Genomic DNA, 23,468 nt, shown 5'->3' on the forward strand with positions numbered 1-23,468 from the left:
TCGACATTTTCAGTGATGCTAACAACATCACTGCTCCGTAGGTAACAATGTTTGTCCGTCACTTGTTGGATAGTTGGTCAATCCACTTTTTTGTCCAAACTGAAATATCTCAACAACTTGATGGATTCAGATGAAATTTTCCCCAGCTAATGAATCCTGGTAACTTTGGTGATCCTCTGACTTTTCCTTTAGAGCCACCACTAAGCTGACGTTTTTTCTTATTTAGTGAAATATGTCATATACAGTATATATTTATATATATATATATATATAAAACATCAGCTAAGTGGTGGCTCTAAAGGAATGATATATACATATATATATATATATATATATATATATACAGTATATATATACTGTATATCTACTAGATGGACTGCCATAAAGTTGGTACAAACATTCATGGTTCTCAGAGGATGGACTTTGATGAACTCTTGACTGCTCTTCTAGTGCTGTCATGACGTTGATGTAAAGTGTCTTAACAACTGTTAGATTCATTACTATAAAGTTTTGTTGAGAACTGGCATAACCTTACTTCTAGTTCCATCATCAGGTCAAAATTTTAATTTGCCCAATATGTAAAACTAAGATGTGTTAGCATTTAGCTTAAAGCACCGCTGTGCCGAAGCACCACAAAGCTGCTGTAGCTGAAACTCTTAGTCTTGTTAAACATTTATTGATCTGAGGTCAAGTCCACAGTCAAGTCTAGAGACAGGTGAATCTAAACAGTCTCAATTCCTCATTTTTACAACTCAAGCCCGAATTGAGTCCGTGTTTAAAGTCTCCAGCTCTGATAATTTCATATTTTAAGTGACTAGAATAACTCTTTCCCTTCTCTTCTTCTCCTTGTTCGTGTCTCCTAATGTTTTTCTCTCATTTTCTCTCCTGCCTTCCACCTTCTCCTCTCCTCTTGTCCTTCCCTGTCTTCTTCTCCCTTTTCTCTCCTCTTTTCATCTCCTCTCATTTCCTGAAGTATTGGGGATATCATCTCGCCACGGAGTCTTATGTTGTGCTGTCTCTTCTTGCACAGAGGAGCTGATCTCTCCCTTTAGACTTTGAGACTTGGATAATGTCCCTGTTAGTCTGCGGCATCTCTCTCTCTCTCTCTCTCTCTCTCTCTCTCTCTCTCTCTCTCTCTCTCTATCTCTCTCCTCTCTCCTGTCTCCAAACTACATATCACTCCATGAAAGTTGGACAGGTGGATGGAGAGTGGAGAAAGGGAACAGATCAATGAGTGGAAGATCAATAGGAAAGCCCTTGATCCTTCACTCATTCCTCCCACTGGACATCTCAGACACTCACAGAGAGCTCTCCCTCCCTTCCTCGGCTCCCTTTCTCAGTGAGCTTATGCCATAGACAGATACTGGTTTGCTTTGATTCCTTAAACATTTCATTTTAACTATGCGATTGACACTCTGATCAGTCCTCATGTCAAACACATGAATCTAATCTGAATGTGTCTCCAGTGAAAGGATGTTTTGCAGAGGCATGGTTTTGTTGTTGAGTTGTTTTTGTTGTCTGATGTGACATCTGGTGGTACCTTTCTATAATGCAGCCTGCTAATCTGATGTACATGTTTTCCCGCTCAAAGTGGCCTACTTGCACTGTGGAGTGCTGCCAGCTCCTTTTCTGTGTGGGAGAAAAATGTGCAGCTAACAAAAATCTCTCAGGTTAATGCGGATATCTTATTTTGAAAGCCGAGCAAACAAAAATACCCTTTTTGCTTGCTATTCATCAACTCCCTTTTCCTCTATACTTTATTTAAATTGTTAATTTTATGACAAACCTTTGACTGCATGTAACCTAGTTATACAAAATGGAGAACATATCACATACTTTAGCCTATGTAAACCTGTATGTATAAAATATAAAATGTTAATTGTTTTTCTTTTTCTCCTATTATTACTCCAAACAAGCACCATGCTTTGTATAGCCTAATATGTAACAGCAAATATCTCATTATCACTGACTTCCTACAGTAGTATTCTTGATATCCCTGATTTTAAAAAAAGACACTAAAAAGTCCCAGTGTAAATCTTCGACATGACTGAATACAGAGTACAGCCCATGTTAAGGCGGGATGCTATACCCCGCCCACGCGCTCATTGGTGTGCTTTCATGTGCTGCGCATTTGCGGCGCAGCGCCGTTGATCCTGAAAAATACGCCTTGTACAAAGAAACACGTAGTATTGAACGCCGTAATGTTAAGATCTGCGATGTGATTTGCTGCTTGCACACAAGCACAGTATTTGTGAGAGGAAACAATACATCCACATCTCCGCTGCAAAAAAGGCCTCGCTGGCTGTTTTCTTTTTGACTTTTGGAAGCAATGAACGGTTCTTATGTCAAATCCAAATGTTTTGTTGTGCTGACGAAGGGATGCTGCGTCCAAGGGGAAAAGTGATATGAAGTAGTTGTTGTTTAGCCACGAGGGCTCCGATGACCATTACTGCGCCAATTACTGTTTAGCGCTCTAAAGCGACACCGACAGTCAATGATAGGACCATATTACCTTCCAGGTGCTTTCACGCGCAGCCGCCGCACGCTGTGCCAAAACAGAAAGTATAACGGGGTCTGATTACACAGGAGGGAGGATGGTGGCAGAGATGGCGAGCTGTGGCGCGGCTTGTCACCTGGAGGACGGGTAAGACTTTTTGTTATGTCACTATGATGCAGAGAAAAGTTATGACCTCTGGATTCATGTCAGTGTTTGTGTTTTTGCGCGCACACTGGACAACACGATGCCTGCTGTGGATGAGGCGCTAAAGCCCCTTTGCGGCAACACAGGAAGTGGTGTCCTCTGTTGCAGTCGGTTAAGGGCTCGCGTGTTTGTGCATTTGTAAGAAAAATGAACAAATCGGTGATTGCTTCCTGGTACTTACTGGACGTAGATTGCAGCTAGATAGCATTTAAACAAAAAGAGTTATGATCTCTTTGTTTGTGCCTCTCCGCGCTGCACGCTGCTGTGTTGTTACATTGTGATGACTCACTGACAATGTGTCATCATGTAGGAGACACGGTTGTAAGTGAGCAGCGGGCTAGATTACATCAAAATGTAGGTTGATAAACAAAAATCCATATAGAGACGCATTAACAGTCACCATATGTGTTAATGTCGATGTAACCTCATCATACACTGGGCTACATGCATGTATAACTTTCATGTATGCCTTCAGTTTTTCATTCATAATATCGATGCTATGAAAACACTTTGCCAACATGCAGTCCTATTTAAAATATCTTTAAAATCAGAGGAAAATCTCCATATGTTTCATACCAATCTCCCCAATAGATATACAATATGTATTCCCTGTTGTATTGTGACCACAGACAGGTGAGGTGACAGTGATATCTCATTGTATTGTGTTGTTGCCTGGGTAACATTAGCAATGAGGGCTGGGAAAGTCCCTGATTGTACAATACAACCCAGGCTTTTGCAAACATTGGTCTACAACCTATGAAAATGTTCAGTGAAGTCAGAAGTTAATGGTCTTGTGGGACACGCAAGTAGTTAGAGGTCATGATAACTTTATTTGAGAAGCAGTGGCACTAGCAGGACATCATTTGCTTACTAGGTCACGATTTGAATAAAGGTATATTGTGACCCAGTGTGATCATCGTTTTGAAATCAGTCAGGTATAATATTAATAAGTAGAGGTATCAAAGGTCAACAGTTTTTTTTTTTTTTTTTGCCCGTGTAGTAGATACAGACTAACTGACAGTTGTTTATCTAACCACAGATGTCCCCTCTCTGCATGGTGTTTATGGGAGGTTGTAGAAAGCATGTAAATGTTGTGGCCTTTATCTTTGAACCAGAGACAAAGCGAGACCCTCACAGAAGATTCTGTTACCGTGTTTTCACAGGCGGAAAATAGAAACAAGTTAGAGCAGAGAAAGTTGTGACAACTCGTGCAGGGAGTTTATTCATTGTCTGAAAACATTAGAGTAATGAAAAAGCAAATTTTGTTCAAAGGATAAGATGACTACCATGGCAACTAATGGGCCATGTGTTGTAGTGTGACTCAGGCAGAGCCGTGAACGAATTGACCTTGAGTAGAAGAAAACACTATTTCCTGAACAGATGTTTGAAAACAAAGGAAACCACAGTGCCTTATCTTGATTAACAGACGCCAAATAAAAGACTGCTCTTTGGACAGGCTTAATAATCCTAATTTCCTGATGCATCATTTTGCTTTTGATCAGCCAGTTCTGCACAATAACAACTGAGGGAGAGAAACAGCAAAAGACAGAAGGTGAGATGTGACCTAATTTTTCACTCCTGCTGGTGGTGAACTGGTTCTTCTTGTGGGGTTGGCTCTACATTGTGTTTTCTCCCAGACGGATGTCAGGCGTGTTGTATCTCGTCCAAGCCAGTCCTCGGCTCAGACACATCTAAACTATTGCACTTGGACTTGGCTCATTGTTTGATAAACTACATTCCTGGATGAGTCAAGCAGATATCAAAAGATTCATAGAGCTGAATAGTCAGGAAGAACTGCTATTGATTTCTGCTGTGCAGGGCTGGGTGACGTCATTAAAACTAGTATCACAATAAAACAAGAATATTCTTTGACACTGATGTCACATGGCAGATATTTGCAAAATGATATGAAAAAATAATCACATTGATGTTTGATACAATTCAGTGTGTTCCTCTGTCGTGCTTTACATTTGACAAACCTTTTCATTTGTGTAAAACAAAACTTCCAATTACTCACAACTGAATCGTTGTCCAGCCTTATCCGCCGTGCCTGATGCTGACTTATGGAAGCAGCACAAGTGTTTACACGACTGGGACCAGTTTTGTGAAAATGGCAAAAGTATCTAGCCAGTATCTTTCCATGGCTGGTTTCCTGCATCATCGACACTGCTCAGAAAGTGGATCAGAGTGTGAGTTTTGGTGGAAAGGTGAATCTATCATTTGACAGGATGGGCTGGTGTCATTAGTGTGAGAAAGTGAGATGCAGACAGCTTGTTCACATTTCCTGTTTTTCTCATTCATTCAAAAGCAGAAGTTGTCTACTACAAGAGCCTGCAGCTGCACGATTTTAAGAGCCATCACTTTCAACTGCTAAATTCTTCCATAAATTTCATCACACATTGCAGACATCCCCCACATGAATCCGCATTGTGATTTATAGTTGTCTGAATGTTATCTCTTCTGCCCTACAGAGACGGAGATATCCCTGCGCTGGAAAACAAAGGTAAACATGAACCCATTTTCATTCCTCCCCTCCTACCCACAGCTTCTCCTTTCAGTTTCTCACAGAGCACATGTGGGGCTACATGTGTTTGTGTTGTTTTCTTATACAGTAGCGTTGCTATGTCCCTCCCCCACCACTTTCTTAATATTTTAAAAGTGTGTATTTCCATCTATTATTTTTATCTACTTCTGCTCTGTCTCCCACTTCCCTCTCCTCTCCTCTGGCCTCCCTGATTTCCATATCATTTGCCTTAAAGGGCAGCAAGATTTATGCACAGTCACACGATTACCTGTGTCTCCAGTTTTGCATTTGCTATTTTTAACACTGCTCACCAGTGCACAAAATTCTGTTTTTTTTTTTGTTTTTTTTTCAATCGAATATTTACTTTTTTCCCTGTGAGTTACCAGATAGTTTGAGAATTCAGGGCTCAGAAAATTATTCACATAAAGTGCCAAAAAAGAAAGAGATATAGATGGGCATAGGAGAGGACATTAGAAGTGCCGTGATGTGACTTTCTCTCCTGATACTGATTAAATAAAAATAAAAATACAACAACTGGTACTGCCAATTAAGATCTAATTGTAGAACTCAATTATTTTTATTTAATTTAAAACTTGTATACCACACTGTGAAACTCATTGGGATAATTTTTATTTGCTTATTATTTGCTTATGCAACCACACTGTTCAAATCTGCATATATTTATTTAAAATTCTAGAGAGATACCAATGTTTCAGGCTGAATTTTGGGGAAATATGTAATAAAATATTCACAAGACAAATTACATTTTTCCATTTGATGGAAAATTGCAGCCGTGAAACCATGAAGTCAGAACACTCTGGTGGCCAAATGGTTACATCGCATGCCACATGACTGCATCGACCACCTGGACTTTTGTTACATGTCACAACCTTTCACTGCTGACTGTCAAATAAAGGCCAAAAAAATACATCAAGTCTTAGGTTTCAATATTGATAGCTGGAACAAGCCAATACAAAATACGTATAATACAATCAGATGATTTTAACAGCTGCTTAAGAGGAAAAAATGAAATGTTAAGAGTTTAAGGAATGACGCCACGAGATGAACAACCACTGCTGTAATCAACCTTTTTTATGCTGTTGGCTTTGCTATTATTTTAGACCAGCAGATGGCAGCCAACACCCATGGAAGCATTCAGACCTTTGAAGCTGTAAACAAGTGTGTGTGTGGACATGTGGATGTGGATGCGTGTATCTGTGCGGGTGTTTGCTCTCCGCCTTGTTTGTCAGTCTGATGAAGGGAAGCGGCCATGCCAGAGTGAAGAGAGATGCCTGCTGGCCCAGCTGTGAGGCGGCGGCAGCGTTAGCCGAGGAGGAGATTGGTCATAGGAGGCATATGAGGGCAAGGAGAGAGAATTGGGGGATAGTGAGTGGAGAGAGAGGTGAAGCAGACGGATTGAGCAAAGTGGAAGGGAGAGATTGATGAGGGAGGTGCTGTGAGGGGAGCAGCGATGGCAGCATCTGCTTGTTAGTCTAAGATAAAACTCTGTGGGCCAGGGAGGATGGGCTCCATCCATTAGCCGGACCAGGCACTTAGCCAGATGGCCCGGTCCACAGACGTTCACTGCTGGGAAGTGAGGAGCAGCAGCAGCTCCTCTGGACCCATCTGTATAAATGTGCGGGGATGTTAATGCATGGCACTTATCACAGGCTTCTTCACAGGGTGCCACAGTTCAGCTGCTAAGGAATGATGGGATATGTAAAAGCTGTCGGGGGGCTTTTTTGATGACTAATATGAACGAATACTTAAAAAAAACAAAAAAAAAAAACACAGCACACAAACATAGATGTAAACTAAAAGCACTGGGGCTGCACCTGTTAAAGGAAGAACCCCAGTGACAAAAGGTAAAACTCTTATGTACTTCTTTTTCAGACGATTTAATCTACAAGTCCGTCTATTATTACTTTCCTTATGCAAGGAAAGTTTTAAACGTTGTTTGTGAAGTATGGAGACAGGTTTAGCAGCAGGCCATGTGGCTACACCTGAGGTTCTCTCTCCTAAAATAAGCGTGAGAAAGTAAAGAAGCAGTCTGAATATTTTCAGCATTTCCCTCTTTACAGATTATTGGGTGCTGTTTGTTTCTGTTTTTACTTCAGCGATAAGGTTCTACTCATAATAATGTAATAACCACAAAAATTATAATGATGTTATCAAACTTTTAAAAGCGGTGAAGTCCCCATAATGATGACAGTGATGCTATAATTAACGTGACATAATGATGTCACATAGTGATATAGTGATTGTAGTCAGTAGTGAGATGGAAAGACAAGGACTTTTTTTTTCTTCACATTTTGAAATATTACATCATGTTTCACAGACCAAACAGCACTGACTTCAAAACAATTACTAATCTGTTACAGATAATCTGACAGAAAGTGACAGCAGTAGTCCAGGTAAGCACAAGTATCTCACCAACACTCACGTGTTCTTTCCACATAACTCATCTGCAGACAAGCTCAATTTGCTGTGGCATTTGATTCCTTTGTTTATATCCAAATGTTTTTCTTCTTTACATTTAACATTTAAACATTGTGGCATGGAATCGCTTTTACTTAGCATTCAGTGGAAATTCAGTACAAAGTTTTCGGCTCTCTCACAAGTCCCTTGCGGATTGATTCATTGAACAGAGAACACTGGAACGTCCACTGAGGAGAGCTCGGACGAGGATGAAGAGGAAGATGAGGAGTCTGGTGAGAGACAGGCACAGTTCAATCAATATTACATGTCATACCTAGAAGGAATAGCTTCTAATTTTAGGAAATCTGCTCATTCACTTTCTTGCCCAGAGTTAAAGTGGTATTGATATTCTCTAACTCTCAGTAAGAAAGCAAACAAGCATATTTCCCAAAATGTTGAACTACTCCTTTGATTAATCTCTCTTCACCACCCTCGTTTTTTTTTTCTTGTATTTTGACTTTCACCAGAAGCCTGTGCTGAGAAGGATGGAGGAGAGGAAGGTAAAATATAACATCCCATAATTGATCCTTGAAAATCTTTATAAGTCAAAGGTTTAATTAGATGAAGAATGGACATTTTTAGAACAGTTTCACTAAGTTTGTCGTGTTCTTTGCAGACGCCGAAGCAACCGATGCAGAGGAGTCTAAAGATGGTGAGACACCTCGCAAAACAACATTGTGTCCCCAAAATATCAACACCTGCCTTGTCAGACTAAGCAACTGGTTTGCTTTTTAAAACATTTTGTTTGTTGTTAACATCCAGACCGCCATGTCAGCTTGCATAGTTGCTATGGTTATAGTGATAACTACAGCCACAACCCCATGCTAATGGCAGCCATACTACATAATTATTCCTCAAAATGTCGGACTCTGCTGGCTTTTTTCACACAATTTGATTCGATTCGAGTGTGCTCCACCCTCACTCACAATGCTTCACAACGTGCAAAGATTTTCATTTGATAATATTGAACTAATATTTTCTCCTTTTTAGAGTCAGTCGCTGGACCTGAAGCAGAGGTTTCAAATGGGAAAGGTAAGCAGATCATAACTGATGTTACAGCACAAGGACTGTACTAGAGATAGTGGCACCTGTCTTGTAAATAACATCAGATGTGTTTTCATACTTTGTGACAGATGAGAGGCAATTCAGACTATGCTGTGAAAAATGCAAAGCCATCCATCAGGTAAGCTCAGAAGCAAAAGGTGGTGATCTTCCCTCCGAATTTGCTATTCTCTACCTATAGTATTATTTAGATTGTTTTTTATGTTGTGACTATGGTGTTCTTAATATGGTGTTATAATTGTGCAAACAAATAAATAACCTGCGTTGGTGTGTTTGACAGAGCCATGGCAATGAGCTTGTTACCCCCAGGAGAATCTCCAAGGGACGATTACAGTAAGTGATATTGCATCTGTGTAGTGCATTCGTACTGATTCTGTACAGTGTCACTGACTCTGTGTGTTGTAGGGTGCAGCTGGAAGGAGAGGGAACATACGAATGCTCTGTCACCGGCCTGGTGTTTGAAGCATCGGAGCGGGTTCTCGTAAGGTACTCAGTCTTGTCCTGGTCTAAGTTCGGCGCATTCCTCCAGGACTCCTGGAAGTTTGCGGGACCCATCTTTAATGTGGACACCATCAACAAGGATGCGTCTGTCCTAAAGTCCATCCAGTTCCCTCACTGCCTCTGCCTCGCTGGTGAGAACATTAGGGCTTTAATTATGATCTTTCTCCTCCTGGAAAGTCTGATTCCAAAATATATTTTTTTTCCACCTTTTAAAAATAACTTTTAAATATAACACACCCACTTACTTTACAAATTGATTTTGATATGAAAATAAATCTTGAATCCCGGGTTAATTAAGACATGACCCTTCTAAGAGTATTTTTACGGAAAGTAGTTAATTTTAATGAGTATAATTGTCTTTTTTGAAACACTGATAAAGAATATCTTGTGTAAAAATATGTATCCATAGTTTAAAGCACTTCTAAGTAAGAGATTAAACCTTCTGTTATCTTCACACAGACCCAGAAAATGAGATGACATTCAGTGTCCTACACATAAAGGACAACTGTCCACGCATTGAGCCGACAGTGGACCACTCAGGTAGCCATGTTAAGTGGAATGTGACGTCCCTGTCACCCGTGGGCCCCATCATACAGACGAGCCAGTCTGTAGAGCGCCATGGGGTGGTCCTGGTCTACAAGCAGCTGGGGAGTGACAACAACAACTACAGTTTCCATATCTACCTGGCCACCAACAGCTCGTCCGACATCAAGGCAAGTGTTTGTGAATATGCTTGTAACATCTTATTGTTACAAACTTGCCTGGCAAGGTGTTTCATCATGTTTTGTTTTAGTGTTTCCTGTTTCCAGCTCCAGCTTGATCATCTGACTGTCAAGCAAGTGTGCTGGCTTGTGGGCTAAGCCTATGTAGGCAGGTCCTTTGTTCAGCTCTCTCTTTTTCCACCCTGCTGCAGCAGCACCTTATGGGTGTTTTTGTTTATATGTTTTTCATTTATTTATTCATCTTTTTCAATAAACATTCATAAAGTAAAAGTCTACCCTAGTGTTGTTCGAGCCAGCTGTGACATAAGAATGGGGATCTAAAGGATCTAAACCTAGTCCCTTAGCTTGAGATTAGTGTCGTCATTTATGTGTTGCCATATGAGGTAGTTTTGGAAATCCCAGTTGAGTGAGTCGGCGGCTGCTGGAGAGACCAGTATCAATTTATTATTTCTGTGTGGTAGCTCCAGGGGCCACCCCAGTTCTCTACCTAACTGACAAGGTAGAATTGTCAAATTCCTGTCTTAAGAGTAGCACAGGGTGGCACATGATGACCTCCTGTAGAAAGCTAAATCTGATTGGCTCTCTGCCTTGTCAGCTCCCTGATGTTGACCCTGAGCAGGAGCCATGCTGCTCAGAGGATTCTGAATCCACAGGCTTTGAACCATTTGTCACTGGTGGTTTTGTAGCGATGTCAGAGTCTGACCTGCCATAACCATTCACATTTTGTGGGATACTGGTACATCTAAGTCGATACTCTTGCCAGGAGTTTTCTTTTCATTTCATTTATTTATTTAGGGACAATGCACATTAATCACCATTACTGTAAATGTGTCAGTGTTAGCCAGCTGGTTAGTTTTCAACTGCAATGCTTAGGTGAGATGTTTCAAGAACCATCAACACCATTAAATCATAATACAACAACGTCACAGAAGACAGCAACAACAACAAGGACAATTATCAAAAGCGTAACACAGGCAACGCAAATCTGGAAGCAGCAAAATATTAAGACACTAGTACAACAACAAACATTATTTCAGTACATATAGCGATGCAAGCAGCATGAAGCAACAACAGCCAACTTTTAACACACTGACATGCAGAGCAGCGTGTTAAAAAAGATGCAGTTATAAGTTAGTAAAATGGTATTATATGCCAGACAAACATGTCATGCAGCACAGTTATAAAACACGATCAAGATCAATTCTGTTATTGATTATCCAGATTCTGATGTATCTTTGCCAACATTATTCTCCAATGACTGATCTTGTCAGCCCTGCCAAGGAGTCGGAGTGAGACTCCACACGTGGGGCAGGTCTTTAAAATTTTGAAAACTGTCTTATGCAGCTCATCAGTTCTTGCTGCTCCCCATTTTTGCTGCTCTGTTTAAACTTGAGGTTGATGCTGACAGTAGAGGAGCAGCAGCTGTTCTGATTCAAGAGGCCGCAGTAGGCATTGACTGCTATTTTTCTAAAAAGTTCACTACACTACAGCACTATTGGGAACGAAGCCCTGACTTTGCTGTTGGCATGTAGCTGCTTCAAAACTTAGATTGACCGTAGCCCTTTAGTGTTTCTCCATCGCATGTATCACAGCAACCAGAAGGTTAATGCGTTGGGCCGACATTGTCCAAAATTTGGAAATTCCTCATGAGAAAGACCAGGAAAATGTTGCTCTGTTTCTCCAGACCTTCAAACCCAAACAGTATCTGGAGTTACAGGATCCTGTTTCATTTCATATCTACAGCACCTTGTTAGTGGAACCTCCTTTCAAACAGGCACTTTGATCTGTAGATGTTCTGGCAATTTTATATGTCAGTGTGGTGACTGAAAACAAAACCTCTCAACCACTTAAATCCAGTAATAATGTGGTATGTTCCTGTATGGTGATGAGAGGCTGCGGTTAAAGGACTAAATATAAGGCACAATCATGGTCTGAATGTACTCATTTAATCTTTATTTAATCTTAGACATGGCTTCTGAAGACAGTGATAGGTTTCACACTGACTCATTATTTCTTATGAATATGGAAATAAAAATATTAACTATCCACTTTTAAAATATTGTGAGTGAGCCAAGTTTTGTTTGTGAATCAACTTTTCACTTCAAATTACAGCATGTTGTGTTTATAGTGGTGGAATTTCTCCTTTGAGGTGAGAGCAAAAACAAAACGAAAACCTTCCTTATATGCACAGCACAAAAAAAAATATTCCATTTATGAGACCATTGCCTGAGTGTCCCTACATTTACCAATCACAACTTTGAATTATGACAACTGTTTACTGGATAAAACTCCAGCAAAATACCTTACCTATAAAAAGACTAAAAACCAAACATAACTTTCAATTCTTGTTCATTTTTGTGCACTGGCTTTGATGCTATCAGACTGTTTAAAGTAGGGACCAGGTTTCCAGGTTTGTGTAATACACTCATGCATGGATGTAATAGTAGAAATTTCAACATCTTAGGTGTGATCAATGACCTTATCAACCCCCTGAAATAGATGTTATAGTAATTTTGTGCAGTGAGATGGTAAATTTATTTTTATGAACTTCATGGTCAAGTTCAGTGGTATCTGTCGTTATTGATGCCTGTTGTGTGTGTATTACAGTAAATGCACTACGTAATTGTGACAGCAATGACAATACGGTTCAGTTTTTTTTTTTTTTTAAACTTTATACTGATAAAGTCACTCAGGAAGTGTGCTTGTGGTTGTGTGAGCATGTATGTTTGGGAGGATGCGGCTGGTGAATAATCGTACTGCATTTATTGTGACCCAAATAAATGACACTTCCTGAAAATTTTTGTTTTCCAGTCTGATGTGTTTTTTAATCACTAAGTGCATTATGCTGCTTTGTTCAGAAGTCTGACTGGAGCTGAAGTGGTTTGTTCTTACAAGACGCCTTCAGTTTTTCCATTCACACTGTGGAAAATGTGTTTTGATTGGATGTTAATCACCATCCAGCCTGCTCATCTTTACACAAGAAACTGACGTATCTCCTGTTTCATCTTGTCCTCCTGCTGTCCTTATGTAAATTAGGATATATGCAAACAAGTGCGGGCCTACAAGAATCGTTACATTCGGATTGACAAGCCTCCCACATGTAAACTGGATGAAGGGACGTATCGTCTCCTGAGCGAGCCAGAGGGAGACATCAAACCTCAGGTTTGAGTTGTAAATATGTATGTGTATTTGCTCACAGTAAAATCATTTATATCACAGCTTACGACTTGGAAAAACAAAAATATACATTATGTTGTGACTGATAGGTGTTACAGGGTTATCATATGTTTGGATTTTTTTTTTTTTATGCAGTGACCACACAGTTTAATTGTGTTTATGTGTCTCTGTACAGGATTTGAAATTCACCCTTGCAGTGACTAAGATGAAAGGCTACTTTGAAGCTTTCTTTGAACAGCCTCCTCCCTTTAAATTGTCTCTTATAGAGATTGACTCTGAGGAGACTGTATGGTCTGCCACCATCAGAGAAGGTACCAGTTCATTTAGTCTAACGCTGAGCACATTTGGTGAATTGCAGGTAAAGAAACATTTAGGTCAAAAATCAGCCTGTATTTGTCTGAAAAGTTTTTTTTAATACGTGTCTGTGACAGCAACAGGAAACATGCATCTTTTTATCTGCAAATTAACCAAAAGTGTTTGCTGAGCTCCACATGTTTTTGTTAGTTTGTTTCCATTACAAAGTGGTGATGTTCATCTTTTGCTCTTCTCTTAGGTGACTGTGTGGATAACACGGAAAAGAAGCCAAGGAAAAGGACAAACAGTAAGCTTCTTTCTTGTTTTTAATCAGATTAGATTTTTCCATCACAGCGTGCTTTTCAGCTGCTACAGGTTGACCCACATCATGTCTGTCTTTCTCATAGGCAGACAGAGGAGCAGCAGCCCCTCAGAAGACGAAACGGCCTGTAAAAGACCTCGATGGCAGGATGAGTCAGGTAACTTCCTGCGTCATTTATTAACCACTGACTTGAGAAGAACTTCAGGCACAACTTTGTTTTGCCCTGGTCAATTCAACAGAAACCAGACCACATTTCCAGATGCACCTGTCTGTTCTAAAATTATACTGAAATAAAGAACGTGTTTGTTGTGTTTTTTTTCCAGATGGAATGAAGACAGTGATGACTCAGGTCCAGGACATGTCAGAGAAGCAGCTACTGCAGGTGGCCAAGCGACTCGGGAAGGAGTGGAAGCAGGTGGCCATCTATCTAGACTTGAACTCCAGGGACCTGGATGACATCCAGGCATCTGAGAAAGATGTGACCATGCAGAAGCTGAAGATGCTGGTGGAGTGGAAGAGCAGAAGGCGGCCGGGAGAGGCCACGGCAGGCCACCTGTGGAAAAGTGTGGAGGAGCTGGATGACTTGCCAAATGAGGTCCGACAGACACTGCAAGGTAATAAACTACAGACACACTTGATAGTGTATATCACAGTCCTGCGTGGACATTTCAGTCATCAAATTCACTCAACAGATTTGTTACTGGAAGAATGTTGAAACTCACCAGATGGTACAAAGTCATTTTTATCAAAATCATCAGCTATAAGCTGGGAGGCAGCATCAGATGGCTGTAAGGCAACGAAAAGCATGATTTATTCCCACAGATAAAGGTTTCCTTAATTAAAGGGGTGCTCCAGAGATTCAGTACTGCACTTCCATGAAGCTGGAGGATATGTGAAAAAGTTTTAAAAAATGGTCATAACTGAACCAGCAGAGCCTGAGATATCCTGACTTTTAGCTCTAAAAACACGGGATCCTATGCTTCCCATAATGTAACTCAATAGTCCCACACCTTTTAGTCAGTTTCAAGCCCAAGCTGACATTAAACATGCACTGGTGGCCAAAGGATATGTAAATGAGATTACTGTTTCAATCAATAGTATTCCCGCAATATACAATTTATGTAACAAGAGAAGATCTGTGATTGAAATGTTCAAATTCTGGGAGACAGCCATGCAGGACTGTGGTGTACATGGTGTAGAGTCAGCTGGATCAACTGGTAACCTGTGACTGGCACTTGTATTTATTTTGAAAAAAGTATAAAGCAGATATATTAAAACAGTATTGTTTGTCTATTTTCAGATATGATAAACAATCAAGCAGCTAAATGAAAGGGATTTGACCTAAATGGATCGTTGGATATCTGTTCTTCCAGCATCAGGAAGAAAAAAGATCTCAGGAATACAACAAAACCGAGTTGACCTTTGGACCAAACATTATCTCTTCCTTCAGTTTGTGTTTCTCTTTTGAATATTTTCTGGACGTGAAACTAATTGATGAGTTTTTGTATTTCTGCATTTCATGAAAAGGACCAGTGTCCTATTTCTGGATGGGCATTTTGTTCAAATGTGGTCCTTTTATTCTGTAATGAATACAGAATAGACAAGCTGTACCTGAAGGTACCATTGTGTAGGCAGAATTTGATGCTTAGCATCATCAGGTTCTGAAATGACCAGCAGATGTAGAGGTGTAGAGGTCGTTGAGATATTGAGTAGCTAATTATGTAGCCAGTAACACATGTAAATGTAGGTGCTGCAGTGTTGAAACTGCAAGAATCAGGAAAAATCCAACCTGTGTATCTTGTTTCACTTTTAAATGGGATTTTTTATAAAATAATTAGGCATTACATCACATGCATGTGACTGTCCAACGCATTGCGGACTGAATTACTGAACCATTTTGTGTGTCATATGTTTTTATATTTATGCACACTACGTCCTGTACATATCTTTTTATTTTTTTTATTAGCAGATTTTTCAAACCTGCAATTTATTTTTTTAAATGTGTTTTGTTTGTTTATGTCTGTTTGGGTTTTTTTTTTTTTTTTAGAAAATCTGAACCTGTAAAACATAATGGAGTTACAAGAGGTGTATTATTATGTTGAACTTGAATCATGAACCTGTTCCTGCCCTCATGAGACTGGAATGCAAATTGTGGTTCCATGGTATAAATTTTGTAGAAAACACTCATGTGGATTCTGGGCTGAATTTATGTTTTCTACCTGCATGAGTTTAACTACAGGCATGCATCATTCCTATATTTTTAGTTACCTTTTCAAGACATAGCTGTAGACTTTTCAGTTAAATATTCTCAACATCCCTACAATGTATTTGTATTTGTAACATGTCATCATTATTTTGGAAACGCTGCAGAAACGGCATCTATAATGTTTAAGCCTTTAGGGTCTTCCATGCCGATATGATGCAGTAATGTTTACATTCAGAGAACATTTCTTCCTTAAACAATTTACTTCAAGCAATCCTGTCAGTCTTTTTTGCACTTGTTTGTATCAGGTCTGAGTCCATGGAAAGACTTCTGGAATAAAGAAGCAAATGTTGACTGAATAAAAGAATAGGTCTCCTGGATGTTGTGTTTTTCTTCATTTTTTTTGAACAGTGTTACCTGAAAGAAAGAGTAATTAGTTCCACTTTCATTAAAAACCATTTCCACCTCAGTTCTTGCTAACCAAAAATACTTTATTATAAATAACAATAAATAACATCACATGCCACCAAATAAATAAATGTAATAAATATATCTTAAATAAATAAATACATTCCCCCAAATACTGGAATACATTCATACATGTAAATAGGCCAACATGGCCTCCACTGCTAACCTTAGCAATAGTTTGACTGCCATTCAACTCTTACTGAGTTAAGAGTCTGGAATGGAGCCAGCTAGCTTATGCCTGAGCAGTAATCATGCAGACAGTTGTACAGCATGTGCAGTGTAAAGAACTACTTGGACAGTAGTTGTGAGTACAAGTGATGGTAGTGAATGATCTAGATGGCTTGTTAAGTTGTGAAAATTTCAAGGAGCAGAGATAGGGTGGTATTAATTGGAGTGATGGTGATGATGATGATGATGATGCAGGATGTTTACTTCCTGTGGTCTCCAGAAGAGATGTAGCCCATAGCTCGGTTGATGGTGATGGCTCGGACATGGAAACCTCTCATCATCTTACACATCTGCTCTCTGTTAGAGTAGGTGTCACTTCCCCACATCTGTGCAGTAACCTAAAAGATGACACAGTAGTACGCAACATTAACACACCATAATCACCTGCCGGTTTCGCACACACTCACAAAAAAACACCAAAGTTCCCTCTGTGAAATGTCTTTACAAGGATTAGAAAGTTTTTATGTAAAAATTTTCCTCTTAAAGACTGAAAGATGAGGACAAAACAGGGAATAAACAAAAAAGAAGGAATAGAAAAATACCTCTGAAGAGTTGTTTTCATTCTGCATCCGGGAGCAGTTCTGTATAAACCAAGGAAGATTTCGTCATGCAACTTTCAAATGTTATTTCCCAAGAGATTCTCTATTTCTGTCTTTAAATCTTGACTCTGTCGCTCTCGTTTTTTTTTTGCCCTTTGCACATATGCATAATAAACACACCTTCAGACTCTCTATTATTGTCAGAGTTGGGCTCAGACGTGCTTCTTCTTCAGCAGGACTTCTGAGTTGGGACTTCAGGTAGGATTTAATAGCAGCTTCATAGTAAGCCAAGTCCTCCATGATGTTCTTCAAACATTCTCTCTGTCAAGACATCAAAGAAAAAAAATCCAATCATCTGACTGTTTCATTAAAAATAGGTGTATAGTGTAAAATGTAAACAAATATAAACCTTTAAGCAAAATAGATATTGGGTTTCTAATTTATACTCTTGTGTAACATAGGCTACATCTAACAATCCCAAAAAGATTTAAAAAGAAATAGTAACAACAGAATACCTCACTGAAGGATGAATTTCTTTGCATCATGCAATTTGAGTTCTGTGGGGGGAAAATATTTTAAACATGAGCACACACACACAGCTGTTTATCTTTATAATACAAAATTTGGCATTGAGTCGGTATTTACTTCAGAATAATTTGATAATTCATTATGTATATCACTGATAAATCAACAAACCTGAGTCAGAGGGGGAGCGCAGGCCAGTAATGTATCAGCTTTACTCCTCACCACTACCTTTTCAGATGTGATGCCAAAGCACAAAACATCCTGTAATTCAAAGGGAAATTCATCATTAATAAAATACAGGTGTGTTTGACAGAGTAAAAGTAAAATCAAATGCGGAATTAGAAGATAAACCTGCTGCAGTGATTTGTACTCACACCCTTGAGAAGCTCTGTGATGTTGAGCAGGAGGCTCTTGAAGAGCAGTGAGCACTGTTCGCACTCTTCTGTGCGCAGAGCGGGCAGCGGGTGTCCCGTGGCTGTGCGCCAGCTCAAGGCCAGCAGCAGCACACAGCTGGCGACGTCTGCATGGCAAAAAGAATAATAACCATCAACACACACACAATCCCTCACATGTTCATCTTGCATGACAAAACACAATATAGCCGTGTACAATGTGTATGTAAAGCAAAAGCAATGCAGTCTGTACTGCGGCCTGTCTGACTTACACAAATTAAAGTTTGCCATCTTTCTTATCAGACAGTGATCTTTGGTCGAGCCGGGTGAAGCAGGACTGTTGCTTGCTGCCTTCTTATGTCCTGAATTTATATGCATTCTCGGGGGATTCCCTCCCCCTTCAGGAGCAAAAAGAAAACTAAAACGTCATACGTAATTTCCTCGTTGTTCTTCCAGCAGCTATTGGTTGAACAAAGAAAAAGAAAAATTAGAAAAAAGGGAAGTCAACATGTTTGTGTCATATTTTGAGCGAAAGCAACCACGGGGGAAAAAAGTAAACTCATAATGTGATGTAACTTTGCTATAGACCTACATTTAGGAAAAGCAAGTTTTTGATAAACATAAACGCGATTGTGGATGAAAACGTAGACCGTGCATCTGGTCCTGTCAGCAGCAGCATCAGATGGGAAATAGCAGCCACTTATCTGCAGTCAGTCAGTGGAATCAATAAATAAATAGCCTAAATAAATAGTCCCTGGCATCGACCACGTGCAACTGATCTACAATACCTCCTTTCAGTCCCGAATCACAGGACAAGATTTCATTAATAGTGACTGCGCCAGCAGCTTGTGCGATAGTTATTATCTTATTATTCTTCGAATTGGGTTTTTTGTGCATGTAAATCTATGAAATGTGAGCGCTTCTAAAGTAGTAATATATCATGATATTAGGCTACATCAGCAACACAGTTAAACGGCAGAAACGTTGCTGCCATGTGCAACAGTTTGTGTTTGTGTTGTCATTACTAGACAATGTGATGAGCTAGAAGTGAGCCCACTTTATCTGACTGGAATAACTGATGGTGAATTAATCATAATGAAATTAAACTGCAGTCAGGGCTGCAGCGGTAAATTAAAGGGCAGATAAATCTAGGCCCACCAAGGGGACCGGCCACCAGTCTATATGTAGGTCAGTCACTCACTTGTGGTATTAAATTCAAAGGATTCTTGTTATTTGATTCAGCACGTGTCAGGCAGTTAACAGCGTCCGTCCATTCTCTTTGACATCTGTCTCATCTGCGTGTGGGTCACGCACTTAGGTCCAGTCAGTGCGTGTGGTAACGTCAGTGTAGAGGAGGATGGGTTTGTTTTTTCCTCTGCCTAGCACGAGTGGGCGGTGGTTTTATGACTGCTCTGCTCTGTTCACACGCAAGATAAGGCAGGAACGAAATCCCGAAAAAATTCCAAGTGAAAAGCGTGACAGTGGTGGAAAGTAACTCATCCCCCAGGCGCTGTACTTGAGCACGATATAAGGAGGGGTCTATTTTGATTAAGAATTTTCATTTTCTGCTACTTTATACTTCTACAGAGCCGGCCCAAACCTCTATGGGGCCCTAAGCAGAATTTGATTTGGCCAAGGGCTTAGGTTTGGTCTCAACATTGGTAGGGACGCAACACCCCCGCCAACCCTCCAAAACAAAGAGATTGACTTTTTAATGTATAATAACGTCAACCAAACGGTTTATTAACATATTAGATCTCAATTTACATTCAGGAATGCCCATACACAAATGTAATATATGTACATGTGTTGAATTTCCATATAAAAACATGTACATATGAAGTAAAATCATATGTGTATATACAATATAACCTGTATAGCCTATGTAAAAATTACATGTGAAACTGGAACAATATCATATATTGACATATATGTCTAGCTAATGGAATCATGTATTTTAGTATGTCTGTTTATGTTATAGGTTTATGTTATAGACATGTTAGGCCTACATAGATATATATCTATCCCAAAGCCTGCCAGTATATGTTCATTATATACGTAAATATAAAAGATAGAAATATATGGTTAACCTTAATAAGAAATTATTAAGAAAATCATATACAAATATATACAATTTTAGGCATTTTGTTTTAATACAGTTACATTTTAATGAGTATTTCATATATGTTATGAACTTATATCTTCATATAGAAGATACATCCAGAAGATTTATTGATGTCATAATAATATATCCTCTTATACATGACACATATGGTGTCACAACTGACCTAAGACTTGAACCCAAATGCACGACTCCAAGACAAAGTACCAATCAACAATATTTTAATAACAAAGTAGCAACGGAAAATCACTCTAACAGAGGAATATATATTCAAAGTATCCAAATAAAAATAGCTCTTTCGAGGAAAACCAACAAAAAATTCAGGACACAAGAAAAGACAAATTATCAAATTAATGTACAGCAAGACTGTGGCAAAACGTAATAGTGAATTCAAAACCTGGCATGGGACAACGTGGCTGGTGTGGTTCTCTGGCAACAAGACAAGACGAACTGGCACAGGACAAAGGGAAACGCAGACTATAGACACACACAAGGTAATGGGAAACAGGTGGAAACAATCAGGGCGGGGCAGACAATCAGACCAATGGGAAACACACAAGGGAAGGAGGAAGTTACCTGAAACGAGAGGAGAGTTAGGTTTTCAAAATAAAACAAGAAGTAACGAGACAGACAAAACTAGACATAACTTAACGTCTCTTCATGGACATGACATATGGTAACATCACTCTTGATATAGGGACAAATAAGTAAGGCATAAAAAAGTAATAGGATAGTAAGTCATAAAGTCACAGTATGGTAAGGCATTAAAAGTCAGTATTGTAAGGCATAAAAATGACATAGTATAGTAAGGCATAAGAAGTCATAGTATAATAAGTCTTGTGTGCTGTAGAATTATGTTTTGTGTGTGTGTGTATGTGCTGGTCTGCCCTCTGTCCTAACCTTTTCTCCTACAGGTGATTCTGCACGATTGATAACTGTTCCCAAAGAGCCAGAGTATAAAGGCGGAGAAGGGATACTTGGCCAGCGCCAGAGAGCCATTCGGCAGCAGTTGAGCTGTTGTATCATTGTCTTAAGATAGCTGAGTGGAGCTAAAGTGATTATCGTTATTTTGGTTTATTTTAGTTTAGTGGTTAAGTAGTGGTTTACTGTCACACTGCGTTGTGGTTTCTTTTTCATTAATGAATAAAAATTTGTTTGGCTGAATCTGGTTTGCTGTTAGTTTTCTGTTTTATTTTATTATCGTTACCTCCCTCAACCCCTGGACTCTCGCAGGAGTAAGGTATGAAAATTACATGGTATAGTAAGGTATGAAAATGCCAAAAAACATCATAGTATAGTAAGGCATAAAATTATCAAAAAAAGTCATAGTATAGTCAGGCAGGAAACAACATAATATAGTGAGGCTTAAAATTGCATTAAAACATCATAGTATAGTGAGACAAAAAAATGCATAAAAAAGTCATAATATAGTAAGGCATAAAAATGTCAAAAAACGTCATAGTATAGTATGGCATAAAATGTCAAAAAAACATATTAGTATATTAAGCCATGTCATAGTATAGTAAGGCATAAAAATGTCAAAAAACGTCATAGTATAGTATGGCATAAAATGTCAAAAAAACATATTAGTATATTAAGCCATGTCATAGTATAGTAAGGCATAAAAATGTCAAAAAACGTCATAGTATAGTATGGCATAAAATGTCAAAAAAACATATTAGTATATTAAGCCATGTCATAGTATAGTAAGGCATAAAAATGTCAAAAAACGTCATAGTATAGTATGGCATAAAATGTCAAAAAAACATATTAGTATATTAAGCCATGTCATAGTATAGTAAGGCATAAAAATGTCAAAAAACGTCATAGTATAGTATGGCATAAAATGTCAAAAAAACATATTAGTATATTAAGCCATGTCATAGTATAGTAAGGCATAAAAATGTCAAAAAACGTCATAGTATAGTATGGCATAAAATGTCAAAAAAACATATTAGTATATTAAGCCATGTCATAGTATAGTAAGGCATAAAAATGTCAAAAAACGTCATAGTATAGTATGGCATAAAATGTCAAAAAAACATATTAGTATATTAAGCCATGTCATAGTATAGTAAGGCATAAAAATGTCAAAAAACGTCATAGTATAGTATGGCATAAAATGTCAAAAAAACATATTAGTATATTAAGCCATGTCATAGTATAGTAAGGCATAAAAATGTCAAAAAACGTCATAGTATAGTATGGCATAAAATGTCAAAAAAACATATTAGTATATTAAGCCATGTCATAGTATAGTAAGGCATAAAAATGTCAAAAAACGTCATAGTATAGTATGGCATAAAATGTCAAAAAAACATATTAGTATATTAAGCCATGTCATAGTATAGTAAGGCATAAAAATGTCAAAAAACGTCATAGTATAGTATGGCATAAAATGTCAAAAAAACATATTAGTATATTAAGCCATGTCATAGTATAGTAAGGCATAAAAATGTCAAAAAACGTCATAGTATAGTATGGCATAAAATGTCAAAAAAACATATTAGTATATTAAGCCATGTCATAGTATAGTAAGGCATAAAAATGTCAAAAAACGTCATAGTATAGTATGGCATAAAATGTCAAAAAAACATATTAGTATATTAAGCCATGTCATAGTATAGTAAGGCATAAAAATGTCAAAAAACGTCATAGTATAGTATGGCATAAAATGTCAAAAAAACATATTAGTATATTAAGCCATGTCATAGTATAGTAAGGCATAAAAATGTCAAAAAACGTCATAGTATAGTATGGCATAAAATGTCAAAAAAACATATTAGTATATTAAGCCATGTCATAGTATAGTAAGGCATAAAAATGTCAAAAAACGTCATAGTATAGTATGGCATAAAATGTCAAAAAAACATATTAGTATATTAAGCCATGTCATAGTATAGTAAGGCATAAAAATGTCAAAAAACGTCATAGTATAGTATGGCATAAAATGTCAAAAAAACATATTAGTATATTAAGCCATGTCATAGTATAGTAAGGCATAAAAATGTCAAAAAACGTCATAGTATAGTATGGCATAAAATGTCAAAAAAACATATTAGTATATTAAGCCATGTCATAGTATAGTAAGGCATAAAAATGTCAAAAAACGTCATAGTATAGTATGGCATAAAATGTCAAAAAAACATATTAGTATATTAAGCCATGTCATAGTATAGTAAGGCATAAAAATGTCAAAAAACGTCATAG

At 38.4% G+C, this 23,468-nt stretch overlaps 2 protein-coding genes across 2 annotated transcripts; one reads left to right on the plus strand and one right to left on the minus strand.

The window, feature by feature from the left end:
• Positions 1–2,313: 2,313 nt before the first annotated feature.
• On the plus strand, positions 2,314–15,744 carry LOC111239813. The gene is made up of 17 exons (XM_022769732.1): positions 2,314–2,644; positions 5,173–5,204; positions 7,607–7,639; positions 7,874–7,936; positions 8,171–8,203; positions 8,320–8,355; positions 8,694–8,735; positions 8,837–8,886; positions 9,046–9,098; positions 9,171–9,397; positions 9,726–9,979; positions 13,025–13,150; positions 13,341–13,476; positions 13,719–13,766; positions 13,867–13,938; positions 14,105–14,395; positions 15,082–15,744. The coding sequence occupies exons 1-17, from the start codon at positions 2,595–2,597 to the stop codon at positions 15,108–15,110; spliced, it is 1,575 nt and encodes a 524-aa protein (XP_022625453.1). The 5' UTR covers positions 2,314–2,594; the 3' UTR covers positions 15,111–15,744.
• A 712-nt stretch (positions 15,745–16,456) lies between these two features.
• Positions 16,457–18,472, minus strand: LOC111239818 (interleukin-12 subunit alpha-like). The gene is made up of 7 exons (XM_022769736.1): positions 18,409–18,472; positions 18,119–18,264; positions 17,916–18,005; positions 17,735–17,776; positions 17,400–17,540; positions 17,223–17,261; positions 16,457–17,018 (listed from the first exon to the last, which is right to left on the minus strand). Exons 1-7 carry the CDS (start codon positions 18,425–18,427, stop codon positions 16,881–16,883), a joined length of 615 nt encoding a protein of 204 aa, XP_022625457.1. The 5' UTR covers positions 18,428–18,472; the 3' UTR covers positions 16,457–16,880.
• Between the last annotated feature and the right edge of the window lie 4,996 nt (positions 18,473–23,468).

The sequence above is a fragment of the Seriola dumerili genome, unplaced genomic scaffold, assembly GCF_002260705.1.
Source record: "Seriola dumerili isolate Sdu_G_001 unplaced genomic scaffold, Sdu_1.0 BDQW01004516.1, whole genome shotgun sequence".
Lineage (NCBI taxonomy): Eukaryota > Metazoa > Chordata > Actinopteri > Carangiformes > Carangidae > Seriola > Seriola dumerili.